The sequence below is a fragment of the Phaethon aethereus genome (assembly GCF_964289735.1).
Source record: "Phaethon aethereus genome assembly, chromosome: 15".
Lineage (NCBI taxonomy): Eukaryota > Metazoa > Chordata > Aves > Phaethontiformes > Phaethontidae > Phaethon > Phaethon aethereus.
The window spans coordinates 1,141,182-1,161,558 of record NC_138591.1 but is presented as its reverse complement, the minus strand read 5'-3'; the positions used below and the strand labels follow the sequence as shown (position 1 = coordinate 1,161,558).

Below are 20,377 nucleotides of genomic sequence, written 5' to 3'. Positions count from 1 at the left end.
GTTTGCAAAAAGCCCCGTACGTCTATTCCCCGAAGCGCTGCCCGTGCTGATGTCCACACGCATCGCTCCGTGCCTGTGGGGGGAAGCGGGGGTGGATTTTTATGAATCACGAGGAACCCTATAACAGAAATTCTGGTTTGTAGGTCTTTTATAAACGTCAAACTCTACCTTTTGAAATTATTGTCTTATTTTAGTGATTCATTGGGGGAAAAAAAGGCTGCTAGAAGCTAAAGCTGATGTCCTGCCTGCCGGGGAGCGGCCGGCCGGGCGTCCTTGCCCCGCTGGTAAATGGCAGGCGGGCGGTGCCCTGTGCGCGCCGGCGACGCGAGCTGCGCGTCCACGGCCCGGGTGCTGCCCTGGGCTGGAGGAAACAAAACCAAACCCAGAAAAACTGCAAATTGTGCCAGAGCGACGAGGGGGTTTATGAGACACTCTGCATCAGACGAAGCCCGGGGCAGCCTCGCGCGGGGGCTGGTTTCTGGTGAGGGTTCTCGTAACTCCAGCGCTCGTCTCAGAAGACGCCTCGCCATCCTCTGCAGACCGCGGTCGATGTTCAGAGCATGTACCTTACCGTAACTTCCAAACCTGTTGCTGCAGAATTAGCATTACTTCAGCGGTGAATGTTTTTAATTTCCGTGTTGTCAGCTCTGAGGCCGCTCCCGGAGCCAGCCCAGGGTGCTGCTGGAAGGGCTCCCGTGCCGGGGAGCACCCCGGGGCCGCGGCTGGATGCGGGGGCTGCTGTGGGGGGAGTTACGTCTTTTCTGTTTGGCACTTCTGTGGACGCGCTGGGGTGACACTTCGGCATGGAGCAGGCGTTGCTGCGCTGCCGAGCGAGCCGGCGGCCTCGCACGGGGCCCTGCCGGGCAGCTTGGTGGCATCTTCGGGGTCTGCAGGGTGAAGGTCCGTGCTCCGGGGAGAGCCTAGCAAAGGCTGGGTCCTGTTTGCAGGACTCGTACCTTGAGCGTGTCTGACGTTGTCCGCTCTGCTACTTGCCCAACTCTTATTTTGAGGTTTACTCTCAGATGACCTGTCTCTTTTGTGAAGTGTGTAACGGCGTACGCCTGCCCCGCACAGACGCTGAGATTTGTACAAACTCTTCCAAGGCAGGGCAGCGTGACGGCGGTTGTTTGCTGTAACCTGATGATTTAATCTTCACTGTTGGACGGAGGAAGCAGTGCTTCAGGAGGCTGCTCAGAGCGGAGGGGCTCCGGGAGAGCCCCGTTAGTCAGTCCCTGGGTGCTCTGATGCACGGATGAAGCCCAGTAAAAGGATACCTGAGCGCGCTGCCAGCGCGCAGCGCAGCCACCGCTGCGTGGTGGTGTAGTGCAGCGTTAGTGTGTAAGTGTAGTTACCGCAGCGCAGTAGCGGGGGGGACAAGGGGGCCGTGGGAGCCAGCAGCAGGCCAGGCAGGAGAAGGATGCTCTTTGGGGAGGGAGGAGGCGGCTCAGCCTGCAGCTGCAGACGAGGCTTGCGGCGTGCGCCCTGACCGCCCGCGTGCTGGAGGGCGTTGGGCTGCAAGGCCGGCGTCCCACCCTGAGCGGCCTGGCTGCGGTGGGACAGGCAGTGGGGTCCAGTGGTGGCAGGGACCCAAGCGCTGCACCTCCCTGGGTGAGGGCAGAGGAGGGACCAAGGAGGCTGGACGTGCAGCCACCCCACCTGCAAAGGACGGCAAGTCCTGACTCTTTCTCCCGGGCTGGCTCGCACCTGAACGCTGCAGGTAAGTGGGGTTCAGGCTCCTCAGGCGGTTCCCGGTGGGGCAGGATGGGTTAGACATCCCCCCCGGGGCTGCACTGACCCCTTTGCTGCTGGTCAGTGCCTGCAGCCGGGGCTGCGGCGGCTGCTCGGGGCACCCAGCCGGGGCTGAGCGGCAGCGCGGCTTTGCGAAGGAGACGGCGTGCTGAGTGCGGAAGGCAGGAGGGCTGCGGCTCCTGGAGGCGAGCAGATGCCTGCTTGCGTTTACCCACTGGCTAAGGATTTCTGTCCCAGTGCTGGCGTTTGGAAATAAGCCGGGATACCTTGGTGTGGGAGCAGATTCCGTTCCTCTGTGGGGGCTGCAAATGCCGGTGCTCCCTGGGCGTGCCCTAGACTGTCTCTCGGACGTTTTGCCAAAGAAAAGGGGAGAGGACCGTGGCTGTTTGTCCGGGCCTCCGGCAGTCCTGGTTTAAAGCGCAGCCCAGCCGGCGAGCGGCGGGGAGGCTGCGGGGTGCCCGCAGCGGTGGAGCGCGCCTGGCACACGGGGACAGCGGAAGAGCGAAGGGAGTGGAGGGGAACCTGAGCCGGGACCTGCCAGGAGCCAGGGCAGAGCCCGGGCTGGCTGCTTGGGCTGAGGAATTGCCCGGTCCCGGTCCCCGGCGGGCGCTGCTGCGGGCTGCGAGGCTGCAGGCTCGGAAATGCCGACCCGCCCCGACGCTGCTGTCCTGCCGCTGCCAGTGGCTGTTGGGGATAGGCAGCTCAGGGCGAGTCCGTGCCAGGGCTGTCGGCGCGGCCACGCGCCCAAAGGTGCTGCTCCCCAGCCGGCGTGTGCCGGGGGCCGCCCCGGTGCGGCGGCCTTCGCGCCCGGCGAGGGGGACCCGCTGCTGGTGTCCCCCGGCTGGGCATCTGAGCAGCCTTGTCTCGACAAGAGGGCCATGGCCAAAGGAGTTAGTGACCGGTTTAACCCCTTTAGTAAATAAATGCAAGTTTGCACAGTGGCCAACCCATATAGGTAGTCTCAAAGGTGGGAAGATGAGCGAGGGCCCTGGGCAGAAATGGGTGAATCCAGGAGTGCTAATACAAATGAAGAGCTACGGTGGTTTCTAGCACAGAGCGCAAGATCCAGCTGTTGAAAAGGGCTTACATCTGGAGGGTGGGACTAACTCACACTGACGAGTGCTGCAGCTTCTCTGCTTTTGCAGAAGCAGGTGAGCCACTGAGCCTGCAACAGCCAAAGAAGCCACAAGCACCTTGCTCCATGCATGGAAGTGTCATCCAAGCTGTTTTTTCTGATCATGTTCAAAGTGACAATTAAGGAAAAAAAAAAAAAAAAGAAAATGTTTATTGTTGAACAGTTTGTGTTTGTGAATTTGATTTTACCTGCAAGTATTTGATGACTTTTCTACATCCTAGACTACCTGCTGTGTGTTGTCAAAGGATTCTCATAAAAACCTCCTTTTAGATAGGCATATACTCTTTATTCTATTTGCTGCATGTATGAAAAAAATAAAATATATAATTTTAAAGAACCCGTGAGAGCTTGACTTTCCTTTGCCCGCGAGACGCCGGTGGTGGGCCGGGCGTGCCATGGGACCCCCGGCAGCCGGTTCTGGCTGTTGGCCGCCTGCGTGGTCACCCGGAGGGCCCGTGCCGAGCCCTGGTACAGCGGCGAACGCCGAGGTGCTGCGGCTTCTCTGTAGAGAAGCTGGATAATCCAGACCGCTGGCGAGCGTTAGCAAACGGAGCCTGCCTGAATGCAGCTCCCGGGCTGGAGCCCTGCAGCTGTGGCTGCTCTTAAAGGTACATATAGACCAATGGGGAGGGAGGGTGCAGGTTGTTTATATCTTCAGTTAATTGCTAATTGAGAAGAGTTAATTAACACGATTGCAGATGCTCTTCCCCCCACCCCGTGAATGCTGGTTCCCAGTCCCTATAACTCGCGCGGGGCCGCGGGAGGCCGGGTGCCAGGCAGAGCCCCGCGGGCGCAGGGAGCCGCGGGCGCGGAGGGTCGGGGCTCTGCGAATCCCCCAGCGCCCGCCCGCGCTCCTGGGGCTGCAGCGGGTTCCCTGGCCGAGCGCGCCCTTAGGCGGCTTTCTGCTCGCTTGCACGGAGAGCTGCACGGCGCGGACCGGCTTTTCCCCGTCGAGGAAATTTGCTTTTTTAGGCGGTGCCCTTGCGAAAGCTGGTGAGCACGTTAGGAAGGACGTTTCCTTCTCCCGTTGGGGACTCCAGCTGAGCCTTCAGCAAGAAGATGTTCTGTGTCTCCCACCCGGCGTGGCTGGTGGTCACCGGGGACCGCCCTGATTGACGTGGGGGTGGGAAAACTGCAGGGCTTGGCGGGCCCCGGCCCCGCCAGCGTCCCCCCGGCCCCTCTCCTCCAGGGTGGAGAGTCCTGGTCCGCCCGCCGCTCCCCAAGCGGCAGCCCCTGCTCCCGGCTCCCCCGACGCCCCTGGGCACGGGGGGCCGCAGGGTTCCGGGGTGGCCGGTCGAGCCCCTCCCCAGCTTCGCCGACATGCTCGTTTCCCAGCATGTCGGAAATGCTTCTGAGCTTCAGTGATCCTGGCTCGTGTAAGTGAAACATTTGGTTTGGTGACACTTTCCTTAATTATGGGAGCTAATGACAAAACCATTGTGACAAATGACTCAGCTTTTGATAGTGAAGTTGATTAATTCTGAAGTTAGAGTCTCCATCAGAGTATCTGGAAAAACCCGATTAAGGAGTCTGCTTCCCCAGTGCAAGACGGGCAGCAAGAACCCAAGTCCCTACACGAGGCCAGGTAAAATCCTCCGTCACCGCTGCGCAGGGATGATCCGCTTGGAGCGAGGAGAACAAAGGCCAGACGCCAGCACAGCGCTTGCCTCCCGAGCCATCCCTCCATCCGTCAACGGCATCAGGAGGAACGCAGCCTCATTAAGGTTTGAATGAGTGACCAGAAGCAGCTTTGCGTTAGACTCTGACCTTCAAGAGCCGTCTCCCTGAAGCCATCTTGCATCTCTTTCATTTGCATTACAATCCTGTTTGCCTCATTATTCGTTATCCACGTCGTCTTCAAAGAATTTAAATCAAATCAATTAAATTGCGGTGGGTCGGAGCAGCAGCAGCGCTTTTACGGTGGCTCAGCATGGTCCGGCTTGACTCGGACTGCAAAATATCTTTTAATCTACTGCTATTTGTTCTTTTATTACTTCTGTGGTACCGCTGCCTCACAGGATCCCTTTGATAACCTTCTCCTTTCCCACCCATCCCATGCAGACGTGTAGAGGCTGGATTCCCGCAGCTTCCCTCCCGCAGCCCGGGATGGGGATCGGCATGTCCCCGGCAGGGCTGCTGCCATGGGGAGCTGCTGAACTGCCCCCGGCACCCCGTGCCCCCGCAGCCTGCGCGCAGCAGCTGGGGGAACCCTGTGGCACTGGCGTGACGTTTGCTGTCCCCCGTCACCCCCTTCCCTCTCCTGGACTTGTTTTGTCTGCCCGGGGTATCGCTACAGAGGGGAAAAAAGCAGATGCAATGGAGGAGCATGCCAGCGCGTGCACTGGTGCAGCGAGAGCACAAGCGTGGGCGAAGTAAGGTGGACTTCAGCACGCAGCGGCTGTAAGCGCATTCACCTGGGTCTCCCGAGCGGCTGCGTGCTGCTTGCTAGCCCGTGCGTGGCTGCTCCTGCGCTCCCTCGGCATCTTCCCATAGTAAAGAGGCCTAATTAGAATGGATTTCTGTTTCTCTCCCCTGCTATTTTTATTGCTACTGAACTGTCGGAAGTCCAGCAGGGAGCCGCGGAGCTGGTAGGCAACCGCACAAGCTCGCGCCGAGCGCGCCAGCTCGCGCCACGCACGCTTGGGCTGCTGGCACGTACGACATTGCTCACTCGTGTCCCTTCTCGGAGAACCTCCCCGAACTCAGTAGCACGTCACGTAAGGACGCACCAGCCTCACCACCGGAGTCCTGTCAGAGCCGGGAGATTGCAACCAGCGTTTCCAAAGCATGTGCAGATATAAATAATCCCCCCGTAGGAGGGGGGAAGGATGAGCACGTGTGCCGAAGGCTCGGGAGTCCTCACCCCCTTGCAGCCCCCGGGAGCGGGGAAACGATGTGAAGCCCAGGCAAGGCTGGAGCTCAGCATCTCACTGCATTGCTAATGACCTAAACTCGCATCAGAGCCTCTCTTCCTTCAAGGAAAAAAAAATAATCCCGCCACGGATTATTTCTGACTACTTACTTTCTGTCACTTTGCCAATTTAAATGCAGCAAAGCTTTTGTCGCTGGATTTGGAAGGACAAAGCCTAACAGATCTCGGTTTAGGACATTTTTGCCTGCAAGGACAGCTTTTTTTTTTTTGCACAAGTTGTACAATCTTCATAGCATGAGCTGGTTTCTGTTACTTCTTTCCGCTTTCCTGAACTCGGAAGGGTCCAGGTCTGCGAGCAGGTAGATGCTGATGGATAAGGCGGTGAAGAGCAAGGGGTGACCGGGGCCGGAGCCGGAGGAGCGCCCTGCGGAGTCAGAGCTGTGCAGCGGGATGGCAAGGTCCCCCAATTCTTGTTGACCGCAAATCTTAGCGAACCCCCGGCGTGTCCCCTGGGGCGGCTGCTCTGGGCAGAGCTCCAGGCTCCCTCCTGGGACTGGCTACCCCGTGCGATGAGTGGTAAGAGGGGCTCAGGGCTTGGCAAGGGGTGCCCCTGCCAAGGAGCCAACCTGATCCGACACGGGCTCCGATTCCGTTTGAGCTTGCTTTGTTAAAAGCCTAGGAAACGGTACATGTGCACTCTGCACACACCTACACACACTATGTTAAAATAACACAATTAAGGCTGCAAAATCCCCCACTCGGAACGCGATTTGCAGCCCCTTCGCCGTAGGTGTGAGATATCTTTGCTGCCTCCTCCCCGGGACGCCTGCCTCTGCGCGGGCGTTGGGCTCGGCCCCACGCGCGGCGGGAGCGGCGGGGGCGGCAGGACGAGGGTGCGGAACGCCGTGGCTGAGGCAGCAGGCCCGGAGCAGCATGGTCTCTCCCTGCACCTTGCCCCGAGCTCCCCTCATGGTAGCCACCGGATGACTCGGGAGCAGCATCCCGGTGCAGCCAATGCGCGGGGCTCGTCTTGGGCTCCAGCCTGCGACGCCGCGGTGCAGCCTGTGACCATCGCGTGCCGCTGCCAACGCCAGTCACAGAAACCGGGCAACTATAATCCCTCCTCCAAAAATACAGAGAAGAAAGCCCTGTGGTTCAGCTTGGGCGGGTGAGGCTGATCGCAGTCCCCGAGTCTCCATCCTCACCCTCATCAGAGAGTGCTGTCAGGGCCCGGCCCACTGAGCACGGCGGCTCTCCGGGTGGGAATGCTGGCAAAGCAGGGACGGGTGCTGTGCCCCGGGGAGAGCCGGGGCAGACCCGCCTCTGCCCCCCGCCCAAGCTCTGAACAGACGCCCTAAACGAGGCAAAGGGCCCGTAACGAAGCAGGGGAAGAATCCAGGGTGATGCACAGCTGGGCAGCCAGGACGGCGGGCGCGCTGCGTGCGACGGGGCGCTGGGGAAGAACTACTGCGGCCTTGCAATCAGAATGCCCTGCCTAACGAGTATGCACAAAGAAGGTGATTTAAGGTTGTGGAGGGTACTTAATTTTCACACTTCTTCATTTCTCAGTACCTGAGTTTTTGGTAACCTTCATAATTTTCTGTTTGCATTTTGGGAATAAATAACAGGTATTTACATGTGAGTGCGTACCGGTGAGAACTGCGGAGGTACATGCTAGCAGGTAAATCATATGCTTTCCTGTCTCACCCATGGCCCTTAAAAGGCTATTAATTTAAGAGGTGGGTATATTATAGGGCTGATTTGAAAGGTCGCGTGAGTCATAAGCTCATCCAACTGGCTGCAGCAACGTTTGAGAGCGATGAGGAGACAGCAGAGAGGCGCGGAGAGAGCGAGCGAGGGTTTTAACCAGCGGTGAACGGTTGAGGAGCGCGACGCGGGGACCAGCCCGAGGTGCAGCCTCCGTTTGCTGGCACCCGCGTCGGCCTTGCTCCGTCAGGCACTTGGGCCGCTGATAAAGCCCGGTCTCCTCGGGGCAGGCAGTGCCCGCGGGCCGTGCGTGGGCAGGCCCCGTGTCACGCGTGGGCAGCCGCTGCGACACCCCCGTTGCCGTGTCCCCCCGCTCTGCACGGGGCTGTGCCGCTGCGCGGCCCCGGGCCCCTGGCAGCCAGCCGGTGCTCGGCGCCCGTACCGGTAGCGGGGCAGCAGCCCCAGCGCCGGGGGGGCCGGGGGGAGGCCGGGCGGAAGTCTGCCCGGCGCCCCGGGGTGGGGTCCCCGCCCAGTCCCGGTGCCAGCGCCCCGGGGGGGGTCCCCGCCCGGTCCCGGTCCTAGCTCCCCGGTCCCCCGCCCTGTCCCCCGGGGCAGTCCCGGTCTCCGTCCCCGCCCCCGCCCGCTGCCGGCGCCCCGGGGGGGGGGCTCCCCGTCCCCCGGCCGGGCGGGGGGCGGTGCCGGGCGGTGCGGCCCCCGCGGCCCGCCCCCCGCGGCCCCCCGCGGCTGCCTTGCCCGGGCGGCGCGGAGGAGGCGCCGGGAGAGGCGCCGCGCTGCCGCCGCGGCGGAGCCGCTCGGGCCGTGCCGGGGCCGGGCCCGGCTCGCCGCGGGGGCCGCGGGGGCATGAGGCGCCGGGCGCGGAGCGCGGCGGCGGGCGGCGGCGCCGGCCCTTCCCCTGCGAGCCGCCGCCGTAGGATGAAGCAGCATGAGGATGTGTGACAGAGGCGTCCAGATGCTCATCACCACGGTGGGAGCCTTCGCAGCCTTCAGCCTGATGACCATCGCCGTGGGCACCGACTACTGGCTCTACTCGCGCGGCGTGTGCAGGACTAAGTCCACGAGCGACAACGACACGAGCCGCAAGAACGAGGAGGTGATGACCCACTCGGGGCTTTGGAGGACGTGCTGCCTGGAAGGTACCGACCGACCCCCTCGGCCCCGCGGGGGCGGGAGGGGCCTTGCCCAAAAGTTCGGGGGAGGGCGGGGGCATCCCGGGACCCCCCACTCCACCCCAGAGCCGGGCACCCGGCGAGCCCCGGCACCCGCGGCCGGCGAGCAGAGCACCCCCCCCGCGGGCCCCGCCGCCCCCCGGCTGCCGCCCTCCCCGCCCCGCGCCCGGAGACGGCGCTCGCCGTGGCACCGCCGTGGGCGCGGGTGGAACTTCGCGCGTGGCCCCTGCCGGCAGGACGCAGGGTGCGCGGTCCCCCCCGTCCATGGGCAGCTGCTCCCGGCGGCGCGGTGCGCGTCCCCGCTGTCGCGGAGCCTCAGGCTGAGGGGCCACAGGTCCCTCTCCCGGCTCGCAGCTGTTTCGGTGGGAACGGCTCAGCGGGCCGAGCCCCGCAGCCGAGCCCCGCGGCCGAGCCCCGCAGCCGAGCCCCGCGGCCGAGCCCCTCCGTGTCGCCGCCGCGGGGGGAACCCATCGCAACCGGCATTTTTACAGCCCACCCCCACCGGCAGTGCCAGCCCTTACCCGCTGAACCCCCCCACCGCAGCTTGTCCCTCGGGGCTGCGCTCCACGGCCTGCCCGGGCGGCCCCACGGCCGGGCTGCTCCGCCGCGGCTGCCCCACGGCCGCGCTCCCGCCCGCCCGGCCTCGCCGCTTCGCCCCGTCGCGTCACTCGGGGCGGCCGCTGCCCTCCTGCAGCGCGGGCCGCGCTGTGGGGCAGCTCCGACCCAAAGCTGCTGGTTGGGCTTTGTACGTGAGCAACAACAGGCTGTGCTTAAACATGAGCTTGAACGGAGCCGGGTGGTGGTACCTGCGCAGCAAAAAATGGCTGATGGAATCACACTGGGCTGTAACTTTTAAAATTAGCGGCAGCAGTTGGTGTCCTGCGTGCGGGGGGGGACCTGCCCCACTGTCCTGCGCGGCCCCGGGGGCGTCAGGCTGCCCCCAGCCCGGGAGCAACACCTCCGACCTCGCCGTGCTGCTCCCTCCACATTGGAAAGTTCTCGGTGAGTCACAGCCAGGGATGCAGAAATACCCTGTCTGTTCCTGGTGCTCGGTCCTAAGCCCGGTGAAGTCAGTCGTAGCTTTCTTATTGATTCAAGGAGGGCTTGGATCATGCTCTAATTCTGTAATAAATAATTTGAGATAATCTGTCTCCCCTCTTGGGCTGAGGGAGCTGAGAAGGCAGCAGCCAGGGCTGTGAAAGATGGGATCACTGGAGGCACGAGTGATTTCCAAAATTCTTGTTTTCCCTGGCTGTATGTTTTTTTCAGCAAATGTTTTATGTTTCCCTCACTGCGATAAATCACTGCTTTGGAAGGAGCCAGTGAGGCTGCGGTCTTCCTGGGCACAGCACACTCAGGAAAGGGCTTAACAGTGCCATGCCGGAGCCGAGAGCTGAATCACAGCCCATCGCCCTGAGCGCGGGCGCGGAGCTGGGAGCAGCGCGGCACGTGCTGGCCGGGGGCTCCTCACTCGCGCCTGCCCGCTCTCCTCTGGGGCCCGTGCTCCGACAGCTGCTGGGGCGGGAGCGGGAGTGGGGTGGCTCTTCTGCACGGCGCCATGCCGGTGCTGCTGGGCTGTGCCCGTGGCACAGGCAAGGCCTTGCGCCGGGCAGGGGCTCCGGCATCCTTTGCGTGTGCGTGAGAGTGCGGGTGGGCAATGGGGGCTGTGGGGGCCATGCAGCACCGAGGCAGCAGCTGGGCAAGGAGGGTCCCAGCCGGTGCTCGGCGTGGGCATGTGGGGCTGTGATGGTGCTGGGGGGATGCGGCGGGGCTGCTCATCACCCTCCTGGAGGAATGAGCTGGTGTCTCACAGGCTGTGAACTGACGTGATGCCGGGAAGGGAAAACGTCCCCCAGCCCAGCTGTGCCGAGCTCACGCGCGTTCCGCGTGCGGGAAGGACAGTGCCGCAGCGGGGGCCGAGGTGCCCCCGAGCCGAGGATCGCTGCTGCGGCCGCTCTCTCCCCAGCGCGCCCTGTGCCGAGGACCGCTGGGTGCTGAGCCCCTGCACCCAGTACTTTTGCATGCAGCCGGTCCTGTCTGATTCCTGCTGGCAGGGCCCCGCTGTGGCTCCGATTTCTCTGCACTCAGTGCATCTGGTTTGAAGAACAGACAAAGGCTGCGCTGTATCATCCTGCGTTAGGAATGAACACTGTCAGTCGAAAGCGCCGGTTCTGCCGTGGTGCAGAAGATGCTTTTAGCATGGGCACTGCTCTCTGCCCCTCGGGAAGCGCCTCGGCCTTGAACTTTCCATTGCTAACGGGGGTTTAATGTCTGTAATGACGGAGGAATTAAGTGGCGAGCCTCAGTCGCTCATCTGGCTGAGTGTGCGTGGCAGATTATTAAAATGACCGACGTGAGTGCTGGCTGCACGCTCCGTCGCAGATGCTCTTTAAATCCATGTCAGTCACACACGCGCAGCGCCTGCGTGGGAGCCGCTCGCACCACGTGAGCCTCAAAAGCCCATAGGCGAGAGCGGATAAATCTTGAATGAAGCCGCCGCAGACCTATGTAGAGACACCCACGCTGGAAAACACAAATTAGTGGTTGACTCGCTATCTGGAGCCCAGGCAGGCGTTCCCAGACTGCCGTGCTAGGGTAGCCTCTGTTTTAAATCGCAGCGTTTGAATTCTGATTATCACTTTTACAATACGCAGATGCTTAGTAGGTGTCTTCTCGTACTTCCCAGAGGTGACCCGCGTTTGTCCGTGTGCGTCCCCCGTGGCTGTTCATCGTCGGCTGTTTTCCTCTCTCACCTCCTTGTTCATGTAAAAGGTGGGGAAATGCGCGGTACTTCAGGGAGAAAGATGAAGTTGAGAAATAGCTGCTTAGGCTTGTGTTGGTTTTAGGCAACTAAGAGAACTTTGGTTTTCCTCAAACTTAATGAAATTCAGCATCGTTAAACGCAGGGAGCCTCCTTGTCCTCCCTGCTGCGTGGTGTAGATTGGGACTGGCTCCACGGTGTCCTGCGGAGCTGAAACAGGCAGAAGTAGCAGGAGGATTTGGCCAAGGCTGCTTGAAATACCATATTTTAAGGCGATCTGGTGCTTTTCCTTTCCTCCTTCATTTCCCTCCTCAGAATAAAGTGCTCTGTCATTTCTGGAGGACCACGCGCCTCGCTCCGCCTGCCCCCCTCCCGGAGGGTGCACGGCGTCCCACCGCCCTGGGGCGGGACGTGGGGCGGTTTGCAGAGGACACGTCTGCCTGCCGCGCGCCTGCCACATTTCTACGCCCGACCTGCAACTCCTTCTTGGCTCCCGGTGCGTTTTAAATCGATGGTCAGTCCTGGAGACTTCAGCTGAGGGCGGATCGGCCGTGTCCCTGGGCCAGTGGTTGCACTGGGAAAAGAAATGAACCCCTCAAACTTCCTTTGAATATGAGAAATAATCTTTGACACTTGTCTCACATAGCCACGCGAGTTGTTTTTTCTTATTTCTGCGGGTTGTTAATCTGGTTGTACGCCTGCGGGTCGTTCTACCCCTCTTGGCTGCAGCATCTCCACCGTGACCCCAAGGCCCTCCTGCGCTGCTGGGCATCGGGGGTATCGCCTCCTGCACCCAAACTATAACTTCCTCTCCTAGTTCCTCACTGTAAAACCTTCGACTTGGCTGGATGAAGATGGCCATCGCTAAAGCAGCCCACGGAACCGCCTTGCCCAAACTCCCCCGAGCACCTGACCCACCTCCAGCATTCACTAATACTGCAGTCAGTCTTTTCTCTGTCGTTTACCTCTTTTACCCACAGCTACTTCACCTTCTCTTTAATACTTTTGATAAAGACACTTGTTATAGCTCAACGCTGTTCTAGTAACAGGCGATCCCGTGTAGAAATACCCCATCAGATGACAGCGCACAATCTCTGCAGTCTGCCTCCCAGTCCGCTTCGTAAAGCGCTGTTGATTCGGCGTAATACTGGTCTTTCCCTTTTTCAGGAGAGCTAGATCAAATGCCTTGTGGAACTCTAAATGTATTATGTTACTGATTTCCTTTATCAACCAAATTTGTAACCGTATCGAGAAAAATGTGTGAAGTTTGATAAATCTGTTTTCCGCAAGGCTGTTTGGCATTTATCTCATGCCCTGGTGCCTCCCTGCCGCTGCCCACCTCCGCTAACCCACAGGCGATGCCGGGGACGCAGCTCCTGCCATTGCCCATCGCCATCGCTTGTGGCACAGGTTGGCTAAACGTTACACCAGCTTTTCCTGTCTTCTAGCAATTCAACAGAAGGCCAAGGTTTTTTAAAATCCGTTTTAGGCCTTCAGAAAACTTCTCAGCCTGTTGTCTGAACGCTCTTGGGAGAAAGTTCTCTAGTCCTACCAGTTTCGTGTTTACACTTAATAGTCGCTGTTTGGCGTCCTCCCTCACTCCTGGCGGAATACGGGAGCCTATTTGTCTCCAAGTACAGAACAGAAGTATCTGATGAATAAATAATTGTGTGTCACTTCTGCTGCGTGACTGACAGTTGCACCGTCATGATCTGGTAGTGATTTACATCGCTGGTAAAGCTCCTTTCTCCTAACTAAAGACTGAAGAATGCCTCCTTGTTTTGCTTAAACCTTTCGGTTGCCGGTTGATTTTCACTGATCTCATTAGCTTCTTTTATCAGCCAAGTGCGTGTCCTAACTGCTACTTCCAATATCAAAAGGCCTGGGTTTTAATTTTTTAATCGTAATTTTCAACTCCCCTTTCAGCAGGCCCAACAGAAGCGTGGGGATTGCTCTGCCCTCGCTCCTGAGTAGCGATGGTCCTTCTGCGTTTACGTTTTTCGCCCACTTGGTTTTGTCCATGGTTGCTTTTGGCGTTGCTGAGCTGAGCTGGTTCGCACCGAAGGGGTTAAATTGGGCTGAAGCAGCTGGCCCTGGACAGCCACCAGCTCTGCCCCTGCTTTCAGCTCCTCTCGGTCCTTCTGAGGGAGGCCAAGCGCAGAATTTCCCCAAGGTGACAGCAATATTGTTTCTGTTAGAAAGTTATTATCTTTAATTTTTAAAAGCGCCAAGCAAATGTCCCTGAGATTGCAATCATCCATGATGGAGCACTTTTTCTCGCTACTCATTATAGATAGGTATTTAAGGAGCTGCTCATCCTGTTCCTCTGTCTGGTTGGTGTCTGTAATAGATTCTCATCAACAGCCTGTCCTGCAACTTGAACGCTTCTCCGCGGCGCTCTTGGTCCAGCTCCACGGTGCTGCCAGCGGCGCCAGCGCTGGTGATGGTGTCTCTGCTGCGGCTGCCAAGCTCTCCATATGCAGCCACGCTGGCCTCCCGCAGGCAATTGCTCCCGCCCACCCACCCGGCAGCCCCGGCACGGCCCCCGGCGCCGATGCCGCCGCGTGCGGCTCTGTCCCGGGGATGCCCGCCAGCTCCGGCACCACAGCGAGGAGAGCCCTGGGATGATGGCCGTGTGGAGAGGGACTGCAGGGATGGGGACCCTTGGCACGGGCTGGAGGTGATGGAGGGGGAGACAGGACAGGTCTGTAACAGCGTGGGAGGTTAGGGGAGATGAGCGGGGAGTGATTATTTGCTTCTCGTTATGTGAGAGCTGGGAGGCATCACGTTAGCTTGTATGATGGGAGGGAGACGATGGAGGCACCTGAGGTGATAGCGATGGGTGAAGGTGAAGAGGGACCAGTTACCCACTGGAGAATATCCGATGTAATTGGGGGTTTAACAGCCCTTCCCCTCCAGCCCCACAAGGCTTTCCCCCGGGGCAGCACCGAGGAGGGGCAGGCCACGCGCCTGGCACCGGCGTCAGTCGCGTCACCGGGGTCCCGACAGGATCGAACAAATGCCTTGAGCGCGGGGCTCTGCGAGGTGTCAGGCGTATAACCTCTGACTTGGGAAATCCCTGAACCCTCGCTCGGAGGGTGTGCCAATGAGCACTAATTACTGTCCTCGGATAGAGATGGAAATTAGGCTAGCCGGACCCCCGGTCTGCTCCAGACCCGTGTTCTCGTGGCACGCGGCCAGGTGCCGAGAGACGTTAAAATCCTTCTGGGCAGAGAGGGGCCCGGGCCGCCGCCGGCCGGGGCTGCGCTGCCGGCAGCCCTGCCCTCGGGTCTCGCTGCCGTTCGGGCGGTGTCCGGCGAGAAGCCGTGCTTCAGCTCGCCGCCACCGGCTCCGCTCTGGGGTACTCTTCCTTCGAGCAGGGCGCGCGGAATTTGCCCTGCTGGGATGCTGCAGCCTTTATCTGGACAAAAATCCCGACTTCTGGGGTGATGCGGAGAGCCGGTTCCCACGGTGCCTGCGAGCGGCACGTGATGAGTAAAATGTATGCTGTGAGCGGCTCGGGAACGGGCATTTTGCTGCTGCATAGGCGTGGTGCAGCGCCTGTCATCTCCAGAGCTGTTACTGTTTAATAGAGGTGGAAGTCTGCATCGGAGTGAGGCTCGAGTGGGTTTTTTCCCCGTGCAAGGTCACTGTCGCCAACACGGCTGTAAATAATTAGGGGTGGCTAACAAGGCTGCAAGCCCCGGGGCTGCGGTTTGGGGGAGGATGCCCCGCGGGTGGGTGCCGGATCCTCTCGTGCCGGCGGATGGTGTTGGCTGAGCGGGGGGAGAGTCTTGGCTCCGCCGCCGAGTGCCGGGGCCTTGGGTAAACCACTTCCCTCTCTCTGCACGAGGCTTTTTTGCTTTTTATAATGGGAGTTGGGCGGATTCGTTAGTGTTCGTCTCTTACGCAGCTCCAGGAAAGGAGCAGCACTGGTACTGCCGGTCCATAGGGTGCAGACCCTTCCCCGGCCACCAGCAGCGCTCGCCCGGACCACGCCGTGCTCTTTGGCACCACGGGCCACCGCTTAGTGGGTGACGGCCCAGGTGTGGGGATCTGCGGTGCTCTGCAGTCGCCCGTGCTGCTCGGGGTGAGCGAGGCAGCCGTGGTATTACACTTGCCCGGTGCTTCTTGCGTCCCAGTGGTTACTTTTCACGTGGATTTCACATGGATTTTTAACGAAGAAGATGCGCACTTCGTAAATAGACGTTAACCTTCTTTTTCAGGAAAATGAAAACTGCTCTTAAAATTATATAAATGCGCTAACCCACATGAACGGGGGGTTGCTCAGCCGCTGCCCGAGGGGTCCCGCTTGGCCGGGGGTTAATCCCCGGCTCACCTTGCCGATGAGCGACTCTGGCTGAGTCACGGCCGCGCGCTGGCGGGATGCAGATGCCACGTATCCGCTGTCATTAACGCACATCGGCGCTGATAGGTGCCGAGGGTGAGTTAGTCAAAGCCATCCGAGGGGAAAGGTGCCCCCCCCGTTTACTGAGGCACTCCGAAGCGCCCGCGGGGAGACGGGGAGCGCGGCGGGGAAGCGTGGCGGGGTGCGAGCAGGGCTGCGCGCTCGGTGAGGGTTTTCTGCGACCTTGGAGGAACCGGGGAGGGCTCCTGCTCGCCCGCTGCCCTGCTCCCGCGTCGGTAAGGGCTGCATCTGTGCTACAACATCTAAAACTCACTTCAGTTTGTTAAGTGACCCTTGGAAGCAGATTCCTCGAAGCCGGTGTTTGAATGCGTTTCGGGTTAGCGCTTGGTGCGGAGAGGCTGGTTTCACGTCCCTTCCTAAGGGTTCGTGGGTGGGTTCGCTTTGGCTGACACTTCAGGCTCAGCACCAGGGGTTTTCTGTAGCTTTCCTCTGGGGTGAGGCACCCCGGGAATGCATCCACGGCCGCTGGCTCTGCGCGGTCCCACCGCTCGGGCTGCAATGGGCCGTGGCTCGCGCGGGGCACCGCGGCAGCGCGCATCTCGACATACATCTTTGATTAAGAAGACGCGTGCTGTGATAAAGAATGACAGTGCCGGGGTGACAACTGGTTTCTTCTCCCTCGGCTCGCGCATGCTGACAGCTCTGCGGCGGCTCCGGAGGAGAGGTTCCGCAGCCTGTGCCGAGGAGGAGCAGCGGGCTGCATCACCGCGCGGCAGATCTGTTACACAACCCCCGGCGTAAACCGCCGCTTGTGTCATGGGCCGGTGGGTCAGCCCTGGGGACTCGGCGATGCTTTCCGAAATTTTCTTATTTTATGTTCTTGTTATCTTTTAAGCATCTACTTGCAGCAGGTATTTCACGGTATCTTCAAAATGAAAAGTTCCGGCCAGGGTACGCGTCGTGCTTTACACTGTCCCGCGTCCTTTGGAGTGATCCTGCCGGAGGCGGAAACGCGCCGACTTCAGCGGTCGCTCTCGGGACCGGAGGCACGCTGCGCCAGGAGCGGCACGCCTCTGCTGGCCGCCGGCTTCCCCGGCAAAGCTCTGCGCGGTGGCTTCGCTGGCCCAGCCCGGTCCCGCGCGCCCCGGCGCGGCGTGCAGAGCAGAGGTCCCGCGACAGAGCTGGCGCGAGCGGCGGTCTGCTCGCTCTCTGGCCTCCGGAGAAACGTGAGGACAAGGTGGGATTTCTGCATTCGGGTTGGCTCACGCTCCGCAGCCGGCGGAGAGCCAGCTGCCTTTGGCAGGACCAGAAGAGCCGGCCGGCCCCCCTGAGCAGCTCTGCCTCCGGGCCAGCACCGGCCAAAGGGCCAGGCTGTACCTGAGTTGCTCTTACGGCATCTTCATGTTTTGTGTTTGCACATCGCTGGTAATCGGGCTCCCGGAGGCAGGTTTCCCGTCCTCACCGCGCTCCGTGGCCGGCAGCCTCGGCAGCAGGGCCGATTCGCCATCGCTTAACCGCTGCCGCAGTGCCGAGGGTTTACAAGGACGTTAATGCTAAAACTGCCGTGGTCCGTTCCTCCGTCCCACCTTTCGCCCTTGCTTCGGCCGTGCTCTTGCTGCCCTCCCTGCACCGGGGCCGCTGCCACCCCGCAGCTCCCGTGCCCGAAGGAGAAGGGGCGGAAAGGACTTCTCGCAACAGGAGTTCGCTCCCTTTTGAAAGGTGTGGCGGCACATCTGGGCTTTGCTCGTCTCCCTAACCCTGGCGAAAATCGCTTTGACAGGCTTGGAGAGACCAGAGTTTTTCATAGTCGTGGGGAGAGGCAGGAGAAATGATTGTGGCTGCTGGACGGGCGGTATTGCGTGATGATTTTCTCAGATACTGCCTGTTTCTTATCTCCTGACACCACAATCTTAGACAAACCTGGCGCTGTCGGGCTGCAGAGGATGGCTTAGCCGTTCCCACGTCAGGTTATTAGGAACTGTGTTGTTTTATCATACAGAGACGAACGGAGTCCTAAAGAAATGATAACGAGGGAAGGGAAGGGATAGGATGGGATGGGATGGGATGGGATGTGGGAGCAGGAGCAGCACCTCCCTGCCATCACACTGCCCTCATGGGGGGCTTTGTACATTTGCTTTTTGCGAAGCGGTTTGTATTGGAAGAGGAGAATTGGGCCGGGACAGGAGCCCCAGGGTGGGCACAGGGAGCAGAGGGGGTGTCCGACCCCCCGGCCTCTCGGGGGGGTGTTGGCATCCTGGTGCTCGGGTGGTGGAAAGCAGTGAGAAAAAGTGGCATTTGAGGGTGACATTTGTGTTCGTCCCTCCTGAATGGTCACATTTCCAGTTTCGTTGATGGTTTGGTAATTGTCCTTAATTGTACCTTTGCTCTCAGTGTGTGCCCAGGAATCGCAAAGGGAGGGGAAAGCGACTCCCAAAAGAGGCTACCAACAAGCGACCACCCTTCTAAAGTGTTCCTGATTTTAACTTCTTAAAACCAGTGTTGGCTTAAGCTGCTGGCGCCTTTGCCGAGCCACTCGTGTCCTGCAGAGCCACCCCTGGTGCCAGGGCTGGCACCTCTGCTCCCCCGGCGGGGCTGGGCTCCTCCCTGGCACGGGAGCAGAAACCCCTCGGGACAGGCTGGCTGAGGCTCGGCTGGACGATCATTTTTTGCCACTGTCAGAGTGCGTTGATGCATCAGCATCATCAATTGCATCACACGACGTCACCGCATGAGCAATCGCAAGGGGCTGCAGAGTCAGCGGCCGCTTTCCCTCCGCGCTGCCTCCTGCCCGACCGCCACCCCGGGGCTGCTTGCCCAGCTGGGAAAGGTCCCTGTCGCTTCGTGAGACAGACTCCGCTCTCGCGTTGGCTTTCCCGGCCGCCCCGAGCCTGCAGCAGCTCGGCTTTGCCGTACCAGCCAGCCGAGGCAGCCGCTTCTGCCAGGCTGCGCAGCATCCTTGCCAAGTCCTCCATTTGCCTTAACAGCCTCGCTCAGCTGAGCAAACCTTATCGCGGCGCAGCAGCTGTGCCGCGCGGCTTCGCCGCCGAGCAGCCGGCGACGCTGCCGCAGAGCGGGCTGGGGAAACGGGGACCCCGAGAGGCGGTGAGCGGGGTCCCCTCTGGACGGGGACCAGCCGCTCCCCCCGCCAGCCCGTGGCTGCGGCGGGTCTGGAAGCCTCTCGCAGCCCCGAGGCTCCCTCTCTCCGCACCGGGAGAATCTCTTGTCATTCCTTAGCGGGCTTCAGCCAGGGATGAAAGTGTTTTCGGTACATTAGCCTTTGGCCTTCCCTCCACCGTGAAAAGCCGAAGGAGGACGAGAGGGGTCGTGCCTTTCGCAGGAAGGAGGAAAGCTGCAGCCTGGGGTGCGAGACCTCTTAGCTGGGGGAGAAGCGGGAACCGGGTCTTCCGCTTCCATCAGCGAGCGGTCGCGGCGTGCTCCAGGGAGGGCGCGGGGACGGCAGCGAGGCCCGGGCGTGCGTGTTTTAGTAATTGTGAATAGTAATAATAACAGTTCTAAATATCTACTCTGTATATTACCCCAACCTGCCCCGATTCCCGCTGCTGCTGCCCCTCTGCCTGAGCCGGCAGGAGAAGGGCAGATCCCCCCGCTCCCGGGCCGGGGCCGCCAGCTCGTCCCCCCGGGGCAGAGGCACCCTCCGGCTGAGCTGCTCTGCCCGCAGACGCGTGCCGTACGGCTTTCCCGTCTGTCCCAGCTCGCTCGCGGCTGAAGTGAGAGACAGACGTGTCAGCGCCTCCGCCCCTGAGCCGCGCGCCCGCAGCGCAGCCCGTCCGCGGGCAGCGAGCGCTCGGTGCCGCGGAACGCGCGGCGCGGTACGGTGCGGCACGCTGGGGCGCGGGACCGCTGCGACGGAATGGCCCTCTCTGCCCATTCAAACACGCAGGGGCCACGTCTGGCACGGGTGTTTGGTACGTGTGAGCTGCTCTCCGTCGCCTGCGGTTCAGCACACGTGCGGTGTACGTAAAACTGCAGCGTCTCGGTGCGTACGTCAGGTATCGTGTCTGCGCCGCTCACCCGAGGATCTTGGAAGCAGCTGTGTCTTGTTTAGGGCTTTTCAGGATACGTTTGGTCGCTCGTTTAGAAATTATGCGTATTGTCAATTTGCACAGATCTCCCCCCAGCAGGATGAGGAAAATCTTCCAGAAGATAGAAGGAGAACGTTCCATCAGCATCCAGGAGCTTTGTTCCTTGGGGTCTGGGTTCCGTCGCGATTAGCCCTGCTCGCGGCACGGGCGCTGGCAGCGCTGTCGGCCGGCTGGGCTGCAGCGCTCGCGCCGCCCGCACAGAGCCTATTTCCAGGGCTGTGCCGAGGGCCGTGAAATCCCAGGCTCTGCGCAGCTCCAGCTGCGCACCCAGAACGAGCAGACGCTTGTGAGCTGCATCTCTCCAGTCCTCCGCTACCGTCTGGAAATGGGGGATAACATCACCTGCCCCGGCGCAGCGCGGGAGCCGGGGGAGGCTCTGAGGCGCTGCCGGAGCCGCGCGGGGCGCCTGCGGAGGGGGAGTAGCTCCCTCCCGGCAGCCCGCGAGGAGAATGAGACGAGGCTGCGTGCTGGGCGCTGAGGGCAGGTAACGAGCA

At 60.8% G+C, this 20,377-nt stretch overlaps 1 protein-coding gene across 1 annotated transcript in view; it reads left to right on the top strand.

Annotated features, from left to right (window-relative positions):
- Window positions 1–8,406: 8,406 nt before the first annotated feature.
- The window catches only part of CACNG3 (calcium voltage-gated channel auxiliary subunit gamma 3), a gene marked incomplete at its 5' end in the record, with an annotated part of 32,084 nt that continues 20,113 nt past the window's right edge, over window positions 8,407–20,377 (top strand). Inside the window, one exon of the mRNA XM_082006845.1 lies at window positions 8,407–8,617. Within this exon, the coding sequence (XP_081862971.1) occupies window positions 8,407–8,617 (211 nt within the window). The remainder of the gene's footprint in view (window positions 8,618–20,377) is intronic.